General features: G+C 37.2%; 1 protein-coding gene across 4 annotated transcripts; it reads right to left on the bottom strand.

Annotated features, from left to right (window-relative positions):
• Positions 1 to 6,730: 6,730 nt before the first annotated feature.
• On the bottom strand, positions 6,731 to 15,976 carry LOC147522830 (uncharacterized). 4 transcript variants are annotated; one of them, XM_086560783.1, is made up of 6 exons: positions 15,830 to 15,976; positions 15,609 to 15,713; positions 14,329 to 14,512; positions 10,157 to 10,232; positions 7,220 to 7,404; positions 6,731 to 7,132 (listed from the first exon to the last, which is right to left on the bottom strand). In XM_086560783.1, the coding sequence occupies exons 2-4, from the start codon at positions 15,672 to 15,674 to the stop codon at positions 10,180 to 10,182; spliced, it is 303 nt and encodes a 100-aa protein (XP_086416909.1). In that variant the 5' UTR covers positions 15,675 to 15,713; positions 15,830 to 15,976; the 3' UTR covers positions 6,731 to 7,132; positions 7,220 to 7,404; positions 10,157 to 10,179. The 4 variants fall into 4 exon arrangements, with proteins under 4 accessions (XP_086416909.1, XP_086416904.1, XP_086416900.1 ...); XM_086560778.1 differs by lacking the exons at positions 6,731 to 7,132; positions 7,220 to 7,404 and adding exons at positions 9,218 to 9,609; positions 9,661 to 9,759; XM_086560774.1 differs by lacking the exons at positions 6,731 to 7,132; positions 7,220 to 7,404 and adding exons at positions 9,218 to 9,609; positions 9,661 to 9,771.
• Between the last annotated feature and the right edge of the window lie 4,640 nt (positions 15,977 to 20,616).

Raw genomic sequence — 20,616 nt, forward strand, 5'->3', positions numbered from 1 at the left:
TTATTCTTTTTTGAGGTTAGTTCAATGCAGTTGCATCAATTTTTCGATTTCCTGTTACTTATTTTTTGAGTTTAAAATGCATTTGCATCCAATTTATGATTCTCGTTAATTATTCTTTGAGGTTAGGTCAATGCCTTTGCATTCAGTTTTCGATTTTTATTAATTATTTTGTGAGGTTATGTAAATGCAGTTGCATCCAGTTTTCGATTTCTTATTAATTATTCTTTTAGGTTAGTTCAATGCATTTGCTTTTAGTTTCCGATTTTTCGTTAATTATTCTTTGAGATTATTTCAATACAGTTGCATCTATTTTCGATTTCCCGTTAATTATTCTTTTAGCTTAGTTCAATGCATTTGCATTAAGTTTCTCATTCTCGTTAATGATTATTTGAGGTTAGGTCAACGTAGTTTCATCCAGTTTCCAATTTCTCGTTAGTTATTCTTTCAATACATTTGCATTGAGTTTTTGATTTCCCGTTAATTATCTTATTGATTCTTCTATAGTGGCCTTGCAAACTTAGCATTAAAAAAAATTATACTTGATTCACTTTATAGGATCATCAAAGATTTCTATCTACATTTTTTGATATAAAAATTGTAATTGAATGCTAATAATATAATTAAGAATTAACGGCATTATATATATATTTTTATTTAATGGTTAAAAAGGATAATTCTTATTATATCCATAGTTGCATCTTTTCCTCAATGTAGATAATAAATTCATTAAATATCTATGATGAATTTTGTAAGTTCTAGGTAAAATCTTGACCAATTGAAACTAGGTACGTAGATCATGAGTTTGTTTACGTTAGAATGCAATTCAAAATATTGGCATGGTGTTTTAGTAATGGACATGATTTTTTTTTTTTTTTGGAAAAGATGTTGGGATTAGGTAGATCCCCACTTGTATTACTTTCTAAAATAAGTTAAGGTTACATCCTCCATTACAATGGACATGATATTTTACTTCACTATGAAGTTTTGAACTTTTCAATTGCAATATCACAGTTGGGCAGGTGGTATTATCGGGAAAAAAAATATATCAAAGTTGGTTGGTTACTATTGTACTTCTAATTCGTATTGATAACGTGAACCATATGCATTGTTCAGCTCATTTTAACTAAAGTAAATATGTTTGGTGGTTACGTTGTCGTTGGATGTATTTATCAGTAGATTCTAGTAGACGGGTATTATTGGCTTCCGCTATAAAAAATGTCATCAAGCAAGCCCATTTTACTGTTCAAGCAAAGCCTTCTTCAAATGTTCTGACTCCATAATCAAAAGATACGTACAAATCACACTCTGGTTGTTGCGCATTATTAAGTTCAACATGCACTGCACACTTAAGGAAAATATGCATGGGCAAATTATTGAACTATTGATCATAGAAGAGATGATGAATAGGCTTATTACAACTAAAGTCCCACGAATTCAAACTTTAGGAGTTATTGTTCATATACGTATAACTTTTGTAAGGGCATGTGTCAAAAGCGTTGTGTGTTCTTAGGTATGTATGTGCCTACACTATGCTATAATTGTGCCCCTTTTGATATACAATGCTAAATATCTCAAATAGCTAGGGTGGAGCAAAGTGTTTATTAACATTTAACAGTAAATAAATTGTTTCTACCTTTAAGTCATGACTACCTGTATCCACAGACTGGTTCTAATTACTGTGAGTCATGGTGTATTTATAAAATAGAGTAAATAATGTGATGGAGCAAGTGGCATGTTGTCAAGAAAATGTGCATAAATGAGGTGTCTATTCCCACTAAAGTGTGTGCATGTTGTCTCTTTTCCCGCACCTCACCAGGGGCCTTGATTGAATTAGTTGAACTTAGGTTCAAAAAAAACATGTTGTCTGTTTTTCTCCTTATTACAGTTATAATTAGACTATGTAGAAGGATTTTGTTTTGTTTGTCTGCATTTAGATCTATGTATTAATACAATTCAGGAGCTTAAGCCTTTCCTTTCATAGAGGATGGTTTCCATCATGTCTTGAGGCTGCCCATAAAATTGTTTTGCTTTTTACCTTTGCTGGTACTACAAAGTTGCCTACAAATTAATGTTGGCTTAAAGAGTTCTGGAAACTTTGAAGGATCAGGGTGCGAGAATACAGAGGCCAAAGTAATTAAAGATGAGGGCACCTCAAACTTTAAAGGTGTGTTTGCTTGCATTTGTTAGAATAAATTCGCTGAAACCATCACTCTTCTTTGTATACCTCCCTATAGCTATGCATTCAGGCGCAATAAATCCAAAAATACCTACGACTTGTGTATCTACATGTCTTTCTCCATATGGAATCGATCCAGAAAGAACAAAATCAGACAATTTTGTGCCAAAATATTGGTCCAAGAAAATGAAATGTGCCTATAGATGATGGTTTTGGAGTTGGCAAGTGTAGATAGGTGACTGCGTCGGCAATCCTCAACCGAGTTTCCAATATCAAACTTTAGGACAGTGAAGACTTTTCTTTAACCTTCGGTGCATAAATAATCATCATCATTTGTCTGCTGCTTTAGGGTTATATATTTTTTTTCTTTACGAATTTGTTCGAGTGAAAAAAAGAAGGAAAACTTTAGTAAGGGCCTATTTTCCTGTAATTGGTCAAGTGTTTCAGTTTTTTGGGAGACAAAGAAGGGAAACTTTAGTAAGAGCCTATTTTCCTGTAATTGGTCAAGTGTTTCAGTTTTTTGGGAGACTACTTTTAGCAATTTAGGTTGTGTCTCCTATTTTTCCGTAATTTGTTTTAGTGTTTTGCAAATATTGGATACTCTGTGAAGGCTCGAAAAATAGAGCCAAGAGAGTATAGCTATAATATATTTCCAATATCAAACTTTAGGGCAGTGAAGACTTCTCTTTAACTTTCAGTGCAGACATAATCATCATCATTTGTCTACTGCTTTGGGGTTATATATTTTTTTTCTTTATGAATTTGTTCGAGTGAAAAAAAGAATGGAAACTTTAGTAAGAGCCTATTTTCCTGTAATTGGTCAAGTGTTTCAGTTTTTTGGGAGACTATTTTTAGCAATTAAGTTTGTGTCTCCTATTTTTCCGTAATTTGTTTTAGTGTTTTGCAAATATTAGATACTCTGTGAAGGCTCGAAAAATAGAGCCAAGAGAGTATAGCTATAATATATATCTAAGGATATCAACGGATCCTAAAACAAAAACCTATATCCTGCTCCAATGTGATGTAAACGCAAACGAATCTGGCAATGCAAAGCAATGGTCGATATATACCACCCCAAATCCCTTCTCAAAAGCTCCAGTCGTATGAAGATAAATATGTAAGTATGTAACCGAAGTCCGAAGGAGACAAACATAACAAGTAACAAATGTGAAATAAATTCTTGTAAAGTCCATAATCATAAGCTTCTTGATCGAGTAGGCCAAAAAAGGACAACACAGATAATGAGTGCATAAAGAAAGAGTATCACAATGAGAATATCAAGATGCTGTGTTAGTCGACATTGTGGGATGTGTTGTACTGCTGTGCGGTATATGAATTGAGAATATCAAGAGCTAGAGTAGAAGACTACGAGGAGAGGAGAAATGCAAAGGAAGGTATGTTGAGATCAAGGCCCAAAATATCGATATCGATGAATATATCGGTGTACTCAAAAACCAATATATATCGATATATCTATTTTTTTGGTGACCAGTCCAAACTATTTAAAATATCGGAAATATCAAATATATCGAAAATATAATATCGGAAATATATTAGAAATATCGGATTTATATTAAAAAATGGTCAAAAAATCAACCGATATATATTGTAAATATCGGATATATCGGCGATATAAAATTTTATATCATAAATTCCGATATATATTGGAAAAAAATTCTATATTCGGTGGATATATGTCGGAAATATCAATGTCGGTGTACCAAAATACCGATATATATTGATAATATATCAAATATATCCGCGATATTTTGGTCCATGGTTGAGATTGGATGATTGTATTCAAAACACTGTTTCCCTTACAAAATGATAATAACCAATTCATAAGTCAAAAGGGAGCCGCATGCATACCGCCACAAGACAAAACAACTCATTTCTGTGTGCATAATTAGTCCTTCAAGTGCATTTGTGTGATGTTTCCGAAATCAAATATAGCTAACATGCTAAGAACCAACTCATCAGTCAAAATGAGTTGCACACATACCACATGAAAAAACAACACAGTTTTTGTGAAAAATTGGTCTTTCAAGTTTCATCGTTCAATTGCACTTCTCTTTTTATTTCCAAAAGAATTGCTAGTCTTTTGTTAAGGTATGTATGTAAAATTTCATGTTGGCGAGTTGCCTCTCAACACTTTTACGTTTAGCTTTTTCAGTCTAAGTTTGAATGCTTTTACGCTCGCTTAGTTCGTTACTATTGCAACGACAAAATATGACGGAATTGCCACGTTTAGCTTCGTCAGTCTAAGTTTGAACGCTTTTACGCTCGCTTAGTTCATTACTATCGCTACGACAAAATCTGACGAGATTACCACGTTTAGCTTCGCCAGTCTAAGTTTGAATGCTTGTTACTATCGCTACGACAACATCTGACGAGGATACCACGTTTAGCTGCGACAGTCTAAGTTTGAACGCTTTTACGCTCGCTTAGTTCGTTACTATCACTACGACAAAATCTGACGAAGTTATCACGTTTAGCTTCGTCAATCTAAGTTTGAACGCTTTTACGCTCGCTTAGTTCGTTACTATCACTACGACAAAATCTGGCAAAGTTACCACGCTTAGCTTCGTCAGTCTATTCGTTACTTTCACTACGACAAAATTTGACGAAGTTATAACGTTTAGCTTCGACAGTCTAAGTTTGATCGTTTTTACGCTCGCTTAGTACGTTACTATCGCTATGACAAAATCTGACTAAGTTATCACGTTTAGCTTCGTCAGTCTAAGTTTGAACGCTTTTTACGCTCGCTTAATCTAATTTTGTTAAGATAAGTTAGCATTGGGGGAGTTTTTCTCTACATGGGGGCGTCTCGTTCTTTTTCATTTCAACTACATAAATCAATAATACCGTCAGTTTTCCGCAGGTATGTTCTCTGACGCCACAACAATATTCAATACCAAAACTCATACTTCATTTTTATTTTTCATCAACAGAATTTTTAGCTCTATGGTATTACATTCACATAATCATTGGTTTGGGAAAATCCAATGGTTTCTTACCACTTTTTCGCATAGGCAACTCATACAAATCTTTGTAATTCATCTTTTCACGTTCTAGTTGATATCCCGTTTCTATTAAAGTCTCTGTCAATTGTCCTACGGTCGCTCGATTAAATCTTCGTTTTCTTTATTCTTCGAAATCTACATTTGCTTCGCTTAACGCTTTCGGTTAACTATCTTCCGAATTCATTATTTTCTTAACATTGAGCCGATTTTTCTAAGCGAATCTTTCCGAGTGAATTGAAACTTTCTTCAGTTTCGTTATTTTTTCTAAAGCATTGAGATCTTTCCGCTCGAAATTTTTCGTCAATATCTTTTGCTCGTAATTCCGCCGTTTCAACCTACGACAAAAATACAAATTTTTTCGTCAGTCTTTTAGACTTAACCAAAATTTTAAGGTAACTGATAACAAATACTAACATACCTGTTTCATGCTGTCGAAAATCATTAAGGGTTAAGTAGTATTATCCCCCCCCCGCTAGATGAGCCAATTAGGATTTCCCCCCACTAGATTGGAAATTAGGGTCTCCCCCCAAACACACGGTCAACTTGGTTTGACGGTTAACTTTTAAGTCAAATGGATGAAAATAACACAATTGCCCCCACCTAATTAAAATAGAATATTTGTTTTTCGAAAATAATGAGAGCATTTGTGTAATTTTCATTTACTTGACTTGAAATTTAATAGTCAATCCAAATTGTCCGTGTATTTAGGAGGGAGACCCTAATTGGCCATTAGGGGGATCCGAATTGGCTGATCTAGTGGGGGGTAATACTAGTTAACCCATACCCACTCATTAACACCGCTTTATCATATTATCTGAATTTTTCTGTGTTTCGGTCACACTTAAAGTATTTTTCGAGCCATTCATTATGTACGGCACGTTTTCTTTTTCTATTGCTTTTCGGATAGTCGACTCCACATATGCCCATTTTATCTCGATTATTTCACTTGTTGTTTTTTCGGGTTCTTTGTTCTTGCTTCGATAAATTCTTTTCATTACTAGTACTAGCATCATGCACGTGCTCGCGCACGTTTTGAGCCAACTTTTAGTTGACGTTTAGAGAATAATCTGACCTGCTAAGAAGAGAGATTAGCAAAAAAAAATGGATCTTACATTTAAAATATAACAAATTCATTTCAGAAAATGTGTAATATATACCTTTCTTCTTCTACTTGAACAAAGTTTTGATTATGCAAGCAAAATATCTTATTGCTAAATCACCTGACAGAGAAGTCTTAATAATCCTTCGTTTCCTTTCTTTGCGCATTGGCTGTGAAGTTCAAAATCTTGTCATTCACTTCTCTGATAGTTTCTGCTACCTTCAACATGAGATTAACAAAGATTTCTATTGTTATTTATCTTACACAATCTTATGAATTTCTTGTTGTGTAAACAATAGCGGTGAGCAGTTGAAGATTGAAGAGAGCGAAAGCCGGAGACGACGAAGGAGACCTCACAACACACGTAGAGAGAGGAATATTCAGAAATCCCGAGATAATATATTTAGATACTAAAAAGACAAAAATACCCACCACAATAACAATACATATTTATAGAGCATGGAGCCTACGCTGTTTTGTAAGAGTTCGGTAAACTATACTCTAATTAAGACAAAAAAATTACAAAGTTGATTTCACATATACAAAAACACAAAAAATAAATGTAAGTATAGAAACATCACAGACAGATACATTAGATGCATGCTAGTGCCCAAGTCTTCTTTACCACTTGACCCAGTAAGCTTAATGTGATACTTAGTTTTCAGTACCACGAACACAAACAAATAAGTACATACCATGACCGACTGTATACGTCAAAATTAGCTGAGATGTTGCAAAATAACAAAAGATCGATATGAACATAAGTTAGCTAGGTGGAGTTAAGTGGATTTCTCCGTTTCATAGTGGCGTTCTTCAGCATAGTAGGTGTCCTCACTAGCAAATTAAGCATGAAGAGATTGTACGAATGAGATGACAAAAGTTTATAGTAAACAATTCAAATTGTAAAGTCGTTGTACTTACGTTTTGATTCAGACTTGGTGATGGATGATTTGTTGATTCATTCATGATTGGAGAGATTTTTGAAAGGGTGAAGAAACTGTTTTTGTGTTGTTTGTTGAAACTTGTTATTTTTATCTGAAATACGGCCTTATATCCAACCAAGTTTTGGAAGAGTTGTAGCATTTCGACCTGAAGCAACAACACTCCTACAAAAAAATAGAAGAGGAACTACCTCGCATTGAATCACAGGTGGAAAAAAAAAAAAATTAATAAAAAAAAAAAAAATATATAAAAAAAAATATATATATATATATATATATATAATCGGTTTGGCTATACTGCCACTCTAATCTCACACTTCTCCTCAGCCGTCCGATCTCACCTCAAGATCTGATGATCTAACACTCCAAATTTCAACCAACCAAGTGGGGGTAAAAACGTCTTTTACGTCTCATCTTCTCAAAAAAAGAAAAAAAAACAGATCTACAAAAAAAAGAAGAGAGGGATCGATCTCGTAAAATATCTCGTGGGATTGAAGGGTTGGTTTACTTCGCAATGAGGTCTTACATGGGGATGGGAATATGAGGGAACCTTCTTTTTCCAATTTTAACGAGCATGAGAAAGATCGGGCCGTTCTTAGATGCGAGGTTCAACTAATCGAGCTTAAAAGACACTATTGAATCACGAGTTCGGCAATTCAGACCTTTACATGCAAACCAAAGTCCAAGGCAAATGGGATAGTTCCAACAAAACAACCAACCTTGCTTTGCTTTTGGAGCATCGTTACATCTCAATTACACCGGCAGCCAGCCCCCCGGAGAAGGGGACAGTATCATTTGGCAATTCAACTACCGGTTGCATCAATTCAAATTTAAACTTCTTTTTTGATCGCCTTTTGTGGATAGAATTGATAGATATGTAATTACTATAGTGCACTTTTGGTTATGGTGCTTGCCTATTGGAACGTTTTAATTGACACTTGGATTGTCATTATACCATAAAAACTTGAATTTTGATTTAATTTAGGTTGCTATGATTATATTTATGATTGATATCCTCGTTTAAAGACGGTGACAATTTCGGTGAACTCTGTCAGAGTTTTGAATTCTGTCAGAGTTCGGTGAAGTAGCATATTCGGTGAACTGGGCCGAGTTTTGTTTTGAAGTTCGGTGAACTTGTCGAGTTCGGTGAAGTAGCATATTCGGTGAACTCTGGCAGAGTTTTAACTAGCATATTCGGTGAACTCTGTCAGAGTTCGGTGAAGTATCATATTCGGTGAACTCTGTCAGAGTTCGGTGAAGTAGCATATTTGGTGAACTCTGTCAGAGTTTTAACTAGCATATTCGGTGAACTCTGTCAGAGTTCGGTGAAGTAGCATATTCGGTGAACTCTGTCAGAGTTCGGTGAAGTAGCATATTTGGTGAACTCTGTCAGAGTTTTAACTAGCATATTCGGTGAACTCTGTCAGAGTTCGGTGAACTAGCATATTCGGTAAACTCTGTCAGAGTTTTAACTAGCATATTCGGTGAACTCTGTCAATGTTTTGAACTCTGACAGAGTTCGGGGTGTCAGAGTTTTGAACTAGCATATTCGGTGAACTCTGTCAGTGTTTTGAATTCTGTCAGAGTTCGGTGAAGTAGCATATTCGGTGAACTCTGTCAGAGTTTTAACTAGCATATTCGGTGAACTCTGTCAAAAATAGTTTAGACGTTGGAAATGTACAAAATATCAATATGACTCCTGTGAGCTACACTGACTACCAACCCTCCAAGAGTCCAGTGTTGGGTCCTAAATTCAGCCGAAAAGTTGTCAAGGTCAGAACTGACGGATGAGGTGAAGTCGGTTCCTTTGTCTAGCAAACCGGTGGATAACTCTAGAAATGAAAGTGCACTATCTAATCCTTCCTCAAAACCATTCCAAACTTCTTAGCCTCATGAAGTAGATCTAGCATCGAGAGAGCAGTTCAATAGTTAGTCTTGGAAAATCACCTTCTTACAAAGAAGTAGCACCTGGCCCCGGAACTATAGCTAAGATGCAGGTAAGAAATTTAGAAAATGGAACCCCTGGAATTTCTATGCATGCTGTTGGAAAATTTGAAGTGGAAGTAAATGAAGCAAAGGAAACTATTGTATTTGCAAACACAGAGATAGAAAAGAAAGAAGATAAGTCTGAAAACTCTATTCCAGATACCTCATTTCACATAAAAAACAAAAATGAAGTTGTGCCGAGAGAAGAAGATGGTCATCCAAATGGTGAAATAAGAGGTACACCTTCTGAGATAGTGTCCCTGGACTTGGGAATGCTTGTGCCTGAGAACAGTGAGAATCAAGTCTCGCACGAGAGCGTCGAAACTGAAAGTGATTCCCCTTCTAGTGATGCTCCAAAAGATGAGCAATATGATAGGGAATCTCCTGTCAGAAAATATAAGAGACACACCCTATAAGAAAATATAAGAGACACACCCTATAAGAAATTATCTGCATCTGCAGCTCCATTCAGCTCATCTCATGCCACGTCACGTGGCGCTCATTTGCCACTAAACATCAGCATCCCTCCTGGTCCTGGTCCTGTTCCTGTCAGTGGTCCTTGGCCAGTGAATATGAGTTTTCATCATGGAAACACTACCATGAGTCCTATATGTTCCTCTCCTCTTCACCACTACCCATCACCACCTAGAATCCCTAATGTGATGCACCCTTTTCCATTTATGTACCCTGATTGCAGTCATGCAATTTATTCATTTATGGAGCTAAAACTGAGACAACAATACAGACATTGAGATAAAATCGACAACAATAGAAAAAACAAAATAACACTGTTAAAATTCTTGATGGTTTAACACTGTTTTCTCCCAAAAAATGCAAGAAGGAAAAGTCGGGAAATTGACTGAGGTAGGGGATAACAATTAAATACACGGTCCTAGAAAAATCACAAAATCTTAAGATTCTAGAAAATTACCTTAGCTCAATCTCGCAATAGTGTTAGTTTCTTTTCCGTCTCCTCTTGAAAGTCCCAGAATTGTCATATCTACTTCCTGGATAAGTGAATATATAGCATAAAGAGATTAGTCTCATGGAACAAATTGTTAAGCATTACGTGTAAATAGGCATTATATGTAAAACGAAATGTTCCTACTTAAGTGATTGGGTTCTGACATTGGTAATTCATGACAATTCTTAAACATTCCAATGTAAAAAAACAATCAACTATCAGTTTCCTTTCTATGATGTATGTAATGGTCTAAGTATACAGATGAGGCTTACCTGTATGACATTCTAACCAATAAGTAATGCACCTAGAGCAATCGCATGTAAAAAATTGCATGAATTAATTACATGTCATCTATGTGCAGACATGAAAGAGTAATATCGGCACTACTTTCCCTACGATTCTGAGTTCTTAGCATTAAGTTTTAGAATTGAGCTAAGTAGATTGTCAAGATCGAATATATAAAGTGAACATCCTTAATGAACAATTACACTTTCAGTTCTGTACCTGTACGAAGTCCATATATTCCATTTGATAAAGATGATCCCTACATAGGATATAAGAGCAAATTCACCAATATGGTTCTCAGATCATAAGGCAACAATACGGAGGAGGAACTCTTCTAAGCGAGAAACCCAATTCCAAGTCATGCCTTTTGTATGTTAGCAGCCGAGGGTTCTAAAATACTTCAACTATATATGCTCAGTTGCTGATCAGGTGTTTTATCAATAAGACGTGTCTTTGTAGGTTGATCACAAAACTTAAAGGTAATTTGTATGTTCCCCTCATCATAGTTTAGGTACCTGCTCGACCCTCAAAGGTAAAAAATGTTCAATGAGAAAGACAATTTCTATATTTTGTTCCACATAGAAAGACAATTTCTATATTTATATCAAGTATCAGCCATACTTTTGATAAGCATAAAGAAAATTTGAATATATTTACGATGGGAAGAAGACAATTACCTCTCAGAGACATGAATCATTGTGTGTTGGAGTTAAATGAGGAGAACACGTCAATGTAGACCACATTCCTTGTGAAAGTTCCAAAGTAACCTGGTTGGTTTCCCTTTTTGACTAATACTTTGGTTGTGTGTCTAGATACGCCTATTGAGAGTGCCACATAGAGTTGGCCATGACTAAATACATGATCTGGTAAGTAAACACCAACGTGAGGCAGTGTTTGCCCTTGAGCTTTATGTATGGTCAAAGCGAAACACAAACGAATGGGAAACTGCTTTCTTATCATATTGAATGGAAGCTTCAGATCCTCATTAGGCTTCAGGGGTATCCGGTGCAAGAAAGCAGGTGCACTTTAAAACCACCTGTAGCAATCTCTGCATGAATCAAGTTTGGTAGAAAAGACCGGCATATTAACCTTGTTCCGTTGCACAATCCGTTTTTGGGATCAATGTTTCTAAGAAGCATTATTGGTGATCCTATCTTCAAAGTCAATATGTGAGGAGGCAGGCCACTTGGATTAATAGAATTAAGGAACTCCTATTGGTATAGATGGCGTTCATAATTCTCAACATGATCAAATGAGTAGTACGTGACTTCATCTCCTTGAAATTTTTGAATGACATGTTTGTTTATACGATTAGCAGCATCATTGGTCGGAGTAATGAGAGCCCGCTGGACTACATAATTTATATTTCCTGCATTTTGTTGTAAGTTTGGGAACACACTGTCTATTAGCTGAGTCAGAGAGTGATCGTCCACCCATGGTATGATCATGTCATCATGTATCTTTACCATGTCTCCATTGATACATGTCTCAGCCCCGTCCCCTGTACGGTAAAAAATTGGAAAATGAAGTATCTTCCAATGCACGCATATTCACTCTAAGACGGATGACTTTTACATAGTTCCATAAAATCGATTTTGTTACACATGCATCTATAGTTTGTGCTATTGTACCCTTATTTACAATGGGTAGTGTATGGCGAAAGTCACCGCCCATTACCAAAACTTTACCACCAAATGGCAGCTCAACATCCATGATATCTCTCAAGGTTCTATCCAAAGCCTCAAATGCGTGACGATGGGTCATTGTAGCTTCATCCCATATGATAATTAAGGATTCTCGCAACAATTCAGCCAAGGGAGAATGCTTACTTATATTATAGGTGGGTGCTGATCCTAGTTTTATAGGTATTTTAAACCTTGAGTGTGTTGTACGACCTCCTGGAAATATCGTGGCAGCAATACTAGAGCTGGATGTTGCAATTGCTATGCAACCCCTATTCCTCAAATAGGCTAAGATTGACCGGTACAGAAATGTTTTCCCAGTGCTTCCTGGTCCATCAATAAAATAAACAGAGCTTTCGTTATGTTCAACTAACTGCATAATAGTATTAAAAGCAAAGCGATGTTCAGCATTCAAGCTTTGAATGGATGCCAAGTCTTCATGTGGTATAGGTACTCGGCGTTCCTCCATAATTATGTTGAAGTCTAAAGAGCATTGACTGCATGTTTCTGATATGCACGACAAATCAAAATCAGAAATAGATTTGTTGTATTGGGATAACAATGAATTCAACTCTGTGAGCAAACGATTCGTCTTGTGAGTGGATCAAGTTGTAGAAGAGAAATCATCGGTCATATACTCATGGAACTCATCCCATAAAGCACGGACACCCACTGGCTGGCAATGTACCAAAATGGTAACAAAGCATCGTCTCAGTGCTGATGGCATATGAATAGTAGCTGCCTCTAACAATGACTCCCTTATTGCATTATCACTTTCAAGTAGACCCAATCTCTCAGCAGATTCTTTAAACGTTGAGCACTCGTAAAAGTGAACGGTCTTCAAGTCATTGAAAGAGGTTGGGCCTCTAACATGGTCAAGGAGCAATTTTAAGTAAAATCTTTCTCCTTCGAAAGGTGACACAGTATGTATCCTGCCAATCACCTTGTTAAGTCCTCGTTTTTCTCCCAGCATCTTTGAGAATTATTCCATGTATAGTGCTCTGGAAATTCACGATACAAATACTGTCTTGCATCGATGTCCAATGCATTCTTCCTGAAAAACTCAGTTAACATCGTGTGTGAAGTCTTTTCATCTGATAGCAACTCCCGTAGATCATGACCCTCAGAGTAAAGGACTTGGTGCATGTTTTCAAGATGAACTTGAAGGGCATAAACAGATGGATAAATTTTATTGAGTGGAAACTTGAATATTCTCCAGAGCGCTTCATGAGGTGTAACCCAACGTGCATCTATAAATTGATTTATCTCATCTCGATCATCATGTGACGTGGAATTTACCTCCATAGATATCCGGTCGGATCCTTTGTACACATACTTGTACAGATACTTCACGCACTTGATTGTTGAGCATATTTCGACATTGATGTGACAATCATATTTCCTCAGGAGCCAAGGATTATAAGGGATAACCCAACGATTGTCAATAGATAATCCCTTGGAAAGAGTCAGCACCCGACCATTACACCTTCTTTTATATGTAGGGTAAGAGTCGTTTCCTTGTACCGTGACTTCAGCAAAATCCTTCGGATATTTTTTCTTGCAAAAATCGTCTTTCATACAAACATCAACTGTTTTAAGGTAGCCACAGGGTCCATGAATCATATGTCGCTTGACTAAATCATATAAGACAGGCTCTGAATCCGGATCTGGAATTTCTGCTCGAACAACACTGTCGTAGTCATCAGGAGTGCCGAACTTATCATCATCATCAAGGATCAAGAGTATATGCGCATGTGGGAGACCTCTTTTTTGGAACTCAATGACGTGAACATGTGCTACTACTTTACCCAAGATGTTTTTTGTGAAGAGATCATTCTTGAGTTCTTCAAATTTTAAATGAAACGCACAGACTACAACTTCTGGACGATCTTGCGGTGTCTGGCCCTGATATAAGTTTTCTCTGATTTCATCCTAATTGGGATTGCAAGTCATTGTAATAAAAAGATCAGGCTTTCCAAAATTTTGAACCAAGGCCATTGCATCATAGTACCTTTGGTGCATATCATGAGGACTTCCTAAACTTGACGACAATATTATTCTATGACCAACATTGCCTATAGGTAACGGGAAAGATAAATTACAGATATAGTAAGATGTAAAAAGAAAAGAAAATGAAAAAAATATATTATACCGGTCGGGTTTGTTGCAAACCTATATCAGTGACCCCAGCAGCAAGAGAATCATGTAAACCTTGGTATAGCTCAGCCCTAATCTTATCCTGGTTGTTGCGTATAAAACGGAGCTGTTGAGTTGCTATCTTAACATAATTGTCAACTGCGTATTGCTGCAAAAGTCTTCCGCCACGGAGCAACAATGACAGATGGTTATCTCGGATCTGTATGTGTCAAAGATGAACTTAATATATGTAAGCATGAACTTAATATATATAAGCATAGTGTATAACATTATTAAAAATTTAATGTAGGGGCGGCATGTACCTGAGCATGTAAGAATAAAAAGCTCGACAACTGATTCTACGTGCACTATGTGAAAATATGTGCAAATATGTGCAGTAAAGGATATTGTAATGGGTCATAATAGCCTGCAGTGTCCGGGATGTTGAATATATCACCATATCTTGCTTCAACAATAATGTCTCTTTCATTCATGTCAGTTGGCTCTTCACGTCCGACTAAGATAGCCGCAACCTCCGAGGATTCTGGTAGTGAATATTGATGGAGATTGGGTGGATGTTCTTTGATGTGCAGACGAATATTATTAAGAATGTCATGGTGAGAGACCTCACGAAAAATATGTACGAATCTGTTGTTTGAATCTAAGACCCTTTTCAGGATAGCCAAAACTTGCCTATCAAGAATCTTGCTCTCAGCTAGACGGTACTCCAATTCATGGTCAGTGTCATAAATATACATTTGCAAATAACGTGGCCGGTTACCAGGTCGTGGTAGGAGACCACCAATCCGATGATATATGGCACCTGGACACGATATGTGTACACACCATTTCGACCATTTGCCAAATCATCATCAATATGAACTCCCATAGAAGTAAAAGAGAAAACATGGTTATATGAACGAATATTCTCTCTAAAATGAATACCCTCAGCCGATTGTGAGGTGTATAGATATGCTAATTCGGGTGGAGATTCTAGCAAAGGGAGTCTGACCTGCCTGTTAAGACAACAGAGACTACTTGTCTCAGAAGGAAATAATTTTGCTCCACAGTGAGGACATGTTTTGTAATTCCGGAGTCGGAAGGGTTCAATATAAGGGTTGTCTTCAAAGCCTCGTGCACTGTTGTGGTATGAACATATTGACGTCCTTCTTGGTCTAATACCATTGGATGAAAATTTATCATCGCCTTGTATAGATGCCAGTTATTTCACAAAAGATCAAATAAATTTAAGTAAGAAGCCGGTATATTGAGTAGAGAAAATTCAAAGAGAATTGAACACGTCGTTGTAGTTGTACCTGTAGCATGAATTCCATCCATAAACGTATGCCCGGAATGAGAAAGGTCATTATCAACACAGACATCGTTTAATTCAATATATGGATTTCTCACACCTCCACCAGCTTTTAAAAAATACAGTAATATCAAAAAGGATTTAATAACAATAATAATTTGACAATAATAATATAATAAATTAATAAGCAAACAAAATAAATTATATTTGTAAAACATTACATACCAATATTTACCCGAAACGTGTGACCATCGACATCCAGTACGATTGGCAAATAACTACCAGTGAATCTACTAAATACTGACTCAATATGTTGTTTTAGTAGAGAGAGCAAATGCTTTGCATCTACGTCATATCCAACAACAGTGACACCTGAAGTAAAAAATTTAATGTGCATAAGTAACAAAAGCTAACAATACATAACTAAATATATCAAAGTCTAAATGTAATAATTTTTAATCAAATACATATACAGTAGAAATCAAGTAATTAATTACCCAAAGGTTGTGAATGTGAAGTGTCAGCTTGGATAGTTTCTTCCTGGGGCTGAATTTGGCTCGATTCTTCAACATTAAATATAGGAAAATCTTAAATATAGTAAATGGTATTTATAAATAATCAAATACAGTAAAACATAAGTAATCAATTACATGAATGCTGCAAAACCTGACTATCTTGGGAATGTAGTTGGCTCGGTCCTTTGACGTCGGTAGGTCCTTCCTGTGTTGTAACATGACCGTGTTGAACTCGGTCAATAGTCGAAGCATTCTTTCGACGTCTATAGTATTCACGATACCGTTGTCGTTCAACGGATCATTGTTCATCAGTCATTCGCTGTCTTCTCTCTCGCTGACGCAGACGTTCGCGTTCTTTGTGTGTGGAAAGTTGTTCTTCTGTCATATTTTGTCGACGGTTTTTTTGCCTCAGTCTTTGTCGCTCTCGACGATCATTAATCGTGTTAAGTACCAATGAGTTTTCTTGGGCAGACCTCTCCATATATTCGGAGCGCAACTGAACTAAACTATGTCCAAAATAACACGCACAACTCGATCATTAAATAATATATAAGATTTTAAAAAATATTATTAGCAAAAGGAAGAGGTACCTCTCTAGCAAAATGGCAAAGTAGAAAAAAATCAAAAGAGATACCGTCATGCAAATGAGTTTTTGGTGATGTATGTAAATCAGTACATAAATGATCCACCAAACACACACGCCCAAAAGTAAGTTTACTATCAAGCAACAATGAAAGCTATGTATATATATCTATATCGTTGTAGTTGGATTCTACTCAACAAACAAATCCCACATATCCAGCTTCTTCCTAGCCCATCTTCCAACTCTTGAAAATTTATTCAAGTCCAGTTCTCACCGAAATTGCATACGCCGAGAGAGGGAGACCAAAGAAGAAGAACTTGCGCACATCAGAGAGGAAATAATAGAGAAATTTATCCTTAGGTGAAGAGCTTGAGAAGAGAGAATGGGGGAGACGAAGAGAGAGCCCGAGAGCAGAGAGAGAAAATTCGAGAGTTTTGGAGAAAATACCTTCATTACATTTTCTCAGTCAAAGTTGCTCTGGATTATCTGAATGCAAAGTATTAAGGCATACTTACCGTATTGTAATTTTACTTTCGGGATATAGTTTTACAATGCTGTTACGTGACTGATTAGAACTAACCATTAGTTTTCAAGTTTGTCCAGTGGCAAGCATAGATAAAATATGATGATAAGGACCATCAATTTCCAAGTGTATAATACTTAGATAGAATAGGAGATTTATATGACTGTAGGTTTACAACCAGAATTACTATGTAATGCAACACTATGAGATATGGCATTAATGGTTATCAAATAGTTCTATAGCGCAACATGGTTTTCGCAACACATGACAACTATGAAGCAACAACAGTTATTTTTTATATCGTTAGCTCAATTTTGCCTACTTTTCATAAGACAGAGCAATTAGACTACATATGATTCCTTAACCGTCTATCATAACAAAAAGATTTTGGTAATCTCAATGCAGGATACAGTTAGTCAGAGCAGTAAATGAACATAAAAGCAATATCAGATCTATAAAGGAACCGAGAGTAATCGGTATGGTTGATTACGGCAAAGGGAGTGGCACTGACTTTTCAGATTACCCAGTGGAAGCAAAAAAGACAATACGCTACAATTTATTGCTTTATGCTTATCAGTAAACTTAAGTATAATATTACTTATCATACGATCATTTCAAGTGAGAAATAACAGAGGTAACTAATGGCTAACTAATACGTAAAGATAAAAGAGGAAGAGACGCTAAAAAGGTACAGAACAATTAGCATATTTCACGTGTTCATCCTATTTTAATTTCCATTATCTCTACCCTCTATATCAGATTCTTTGCTTCCAGAATATCTGTATCTCAGTCTAGACGTATCATGTATATCAAAAGATAGACGTGTCTAGTTCAAGGTGTGCAGTTGAATGGTTTCAGTGAAATTTAACCACCAACCCAATAAAACTCAGACCATTGAAACTTGGAACTAACACAACTGTATGTGCCACCATATATGCACCCCCATAAACAATCGGCGTTGGGTTGGGTACCGTTATAGCGCCACCCACCACCATGTGCGCTGCCCAAAATTATGGGCTAATTTTATATGGTGCCTGCGCTGCCCAATTTTATGGGCACCGCCGCTAATTTTATGGCGTGGTGCCTCCCCGCCCAATTTTATGGCGTGCCTCCCTGCCCAATTTTATGGTGTGCCAGCCTGCCCAATTTTATGGCGTGCCTGTCTGCCCAAAATTATGGCTAAGCTAGATATAGCAGTTTCATATTTAGAAAATATATTTGGCAAGATACGCTTCCATATTAGAACTTTACATAATTACATAAGATTATGTAGCAATAAAGGAAATAATATTTATCATGATTATCCTATAAATACCCCATTCCTCTGAAACAAAGAACTACGTTCATTTGAGAGACTTGATTCGAGAACGACGATTTGGATCGTAGGCAGCCATTGAAGGTATGCGGTCTCAACAGTTCATTGCTACAACCTCCCTTACGAAACCATTGGTGTGTTTGGGCGAGTTTCTACCCAAACATAATTGGCGCCGTCTGTGGGGCTTACCAACGAACTCTCGTCCACGTTCTGTTTTCCAAGATCCGGTAATGGCAAAAACAACAAGATCTCAAGTGAGCAAGAACGCAAGATTACAACAAGAAGAAGAAAACAACTTACCCAATCCCGAAGTTCTGACTAATCAGACCTTGATGAATCAATCAGTCGCTCCAGATCTACAAGCTCAGCCTTCAAACCTCCGAGGTGCCATGACAACGCAGATCTAGACGTACACGACTTCAAGCTCCAATAACTCATTCTCAAGATCTAGAGGCAAGCAAAGCGGACTCAGAGAATATGGGGATAGGAGATGAAGATGTGCCTTTAGAAGTGTTGCGTCAGAGGTTTAGAAGAGAGAAAGAACATAGCAACTACTTGCAGAAGCAACTAGACAAAGGGAAGCAAGTACAAAGGGATGACGCCGATGCTGCATCTTCCACACCGGCAAGAGCCCCCAGATCTGGTGAACAACGGAGTGTATTCAACCGACTACAATTTAAATACGGTACATCCCATCCATTGGAGCCTGTCCCTGAGCATCATCAGAATCACTCAAGGTCAAGCAGACATTCATCCCATTCAAGAAGGCGATCTAGATCTCAAAATACCAACAACAATAGGCGTAGCAGTGGTCAGAACATGACAAGATCATTGAAGGTTGATCATAGCGCATCAGAAAGGTGGATAACATCCACCATAAGACGCAATGCTGGACTCCAAGATCAGGACCTCGAGAGGCTAATTGCAACATGACCTTAGGACATGGTTTGAATGCAGCAAACCGATCTGAAAGTTAACGAGGTTAGCGAGAGGTCGACGACGACGACACCAAAGAAGCGGCTCCCGGTTCGACTGGCCTAACCCTTTTTATCGGCATAGGTCTCGCGCGAGCCCAAGGAACCAACCAAGTATAGAAACAATCAATAGTTGGGGCGACAACACCATGAGATGCAACGTAGTGAAGCGTACTCCTCAAAATCGAAATCTAGAAGTCATAGGAGCACCATTCACGGAACAACAAATCAAAGACATTGTCAAGAAAACAATAACCAATGTGGGTTATGCCGACGACGATGGAAAGACCTTTGCGGTGAACGAAGATGTCGCCGGAGATTTTCTCTAAAGATACAAAATGCACGAGCATCGGGAAGGATTCAAACAACGGACCTTCCTATGTTCAAAGCGAGGAGGTGACCGAGCGATCATGTTATGGAATTTAAAAGTAGGCTAATTCTCTGGCGCAGAGATGACCCCCTCTTATGCAAACTTTTTCCGTCTACATTAAAAGGAGAAGCTCTACGTTGGCTTTCCAGCTTGCCAGCTCGATCTATCGCGTCATTCCAAGAATTAGCAAACCAGTTCACAGATCGGTTTAAGCATAATTGGACACGCCCTAAGGATGTTAACATCTTACTAAACACGAAGCAACAAAAGGATGAAGCACTGGCAAAGTTCGTAATTCGTTTTCGCCAAGTGCAAGCAGAAGTCACCGATGTCCCTGACGTAATGATCATTCATGCATTCAAAGAAGGAGTCCATTTCGATAAAAATGGAATCTACAACTCCCTTGTACGGGACCCCCCACAATCAAAGTCTGATTTGTTTGCACGAACGCAACAGTTCATTAACGTGGAGGAAGATGTTAGATCAAAAGCCTCCAGAGATAAAGACTTTCGGAGTAAAGACGCAAACGAAGTTAAAGGCAAACAGAAGCAAAACATATCGGAGGGGCAACAACAAAAATCAGAATATAAAAAGGTTAACACAGTTCGTGAGGAAATGAAGCTTACTCCATTAAATGCCAAGTATGATGATATATATGAGAAGATCAAGGGACGAACTTACTTTTTCCTCCTTCCCTTACCGAACGAACACACTAAGTCTAAAAGCGTGACA

The sequence above is a fragment of the Coptis chinensis genome, chromosome 1 (assembly GCF_015680905.1).
Source record: "Coptis chinensis isolate HL-2020 chromosome 1, ASM1568090v1, whole genome shotgun sequence".
NCBI classification, from domain to species: Eukaryota; Viridiplantae; Streptophyta; class Magnoliopsida; order Ranunculales; family Ranunculaceae; genus Coptis; species Coptis chinensis.

Bases quoted from the DNA above. Each gene is read 5' to 3' on its own strand.
- LOC147522830 (XM_086560770.1), bottom strand. From the start codon at position 15,674: ATGTCTGTGTTGATAATGACCTTTCTCATTCCGGGCATACGTTTATGG. The intron at 14,513-15,608 runs GTACAACTACAA...TGACACATACAG, and splicing joins GGATGGAATTCATGCTACAG to ATCCGAGATAACCATCTGTC. The intron at 11,976-14,328 runs GTTTGCAACAAA...TTTACCGTACAG, and splicing joins TGCTGGGGTCACTGATATAG to GGGACGGGGCTGAGACATGT.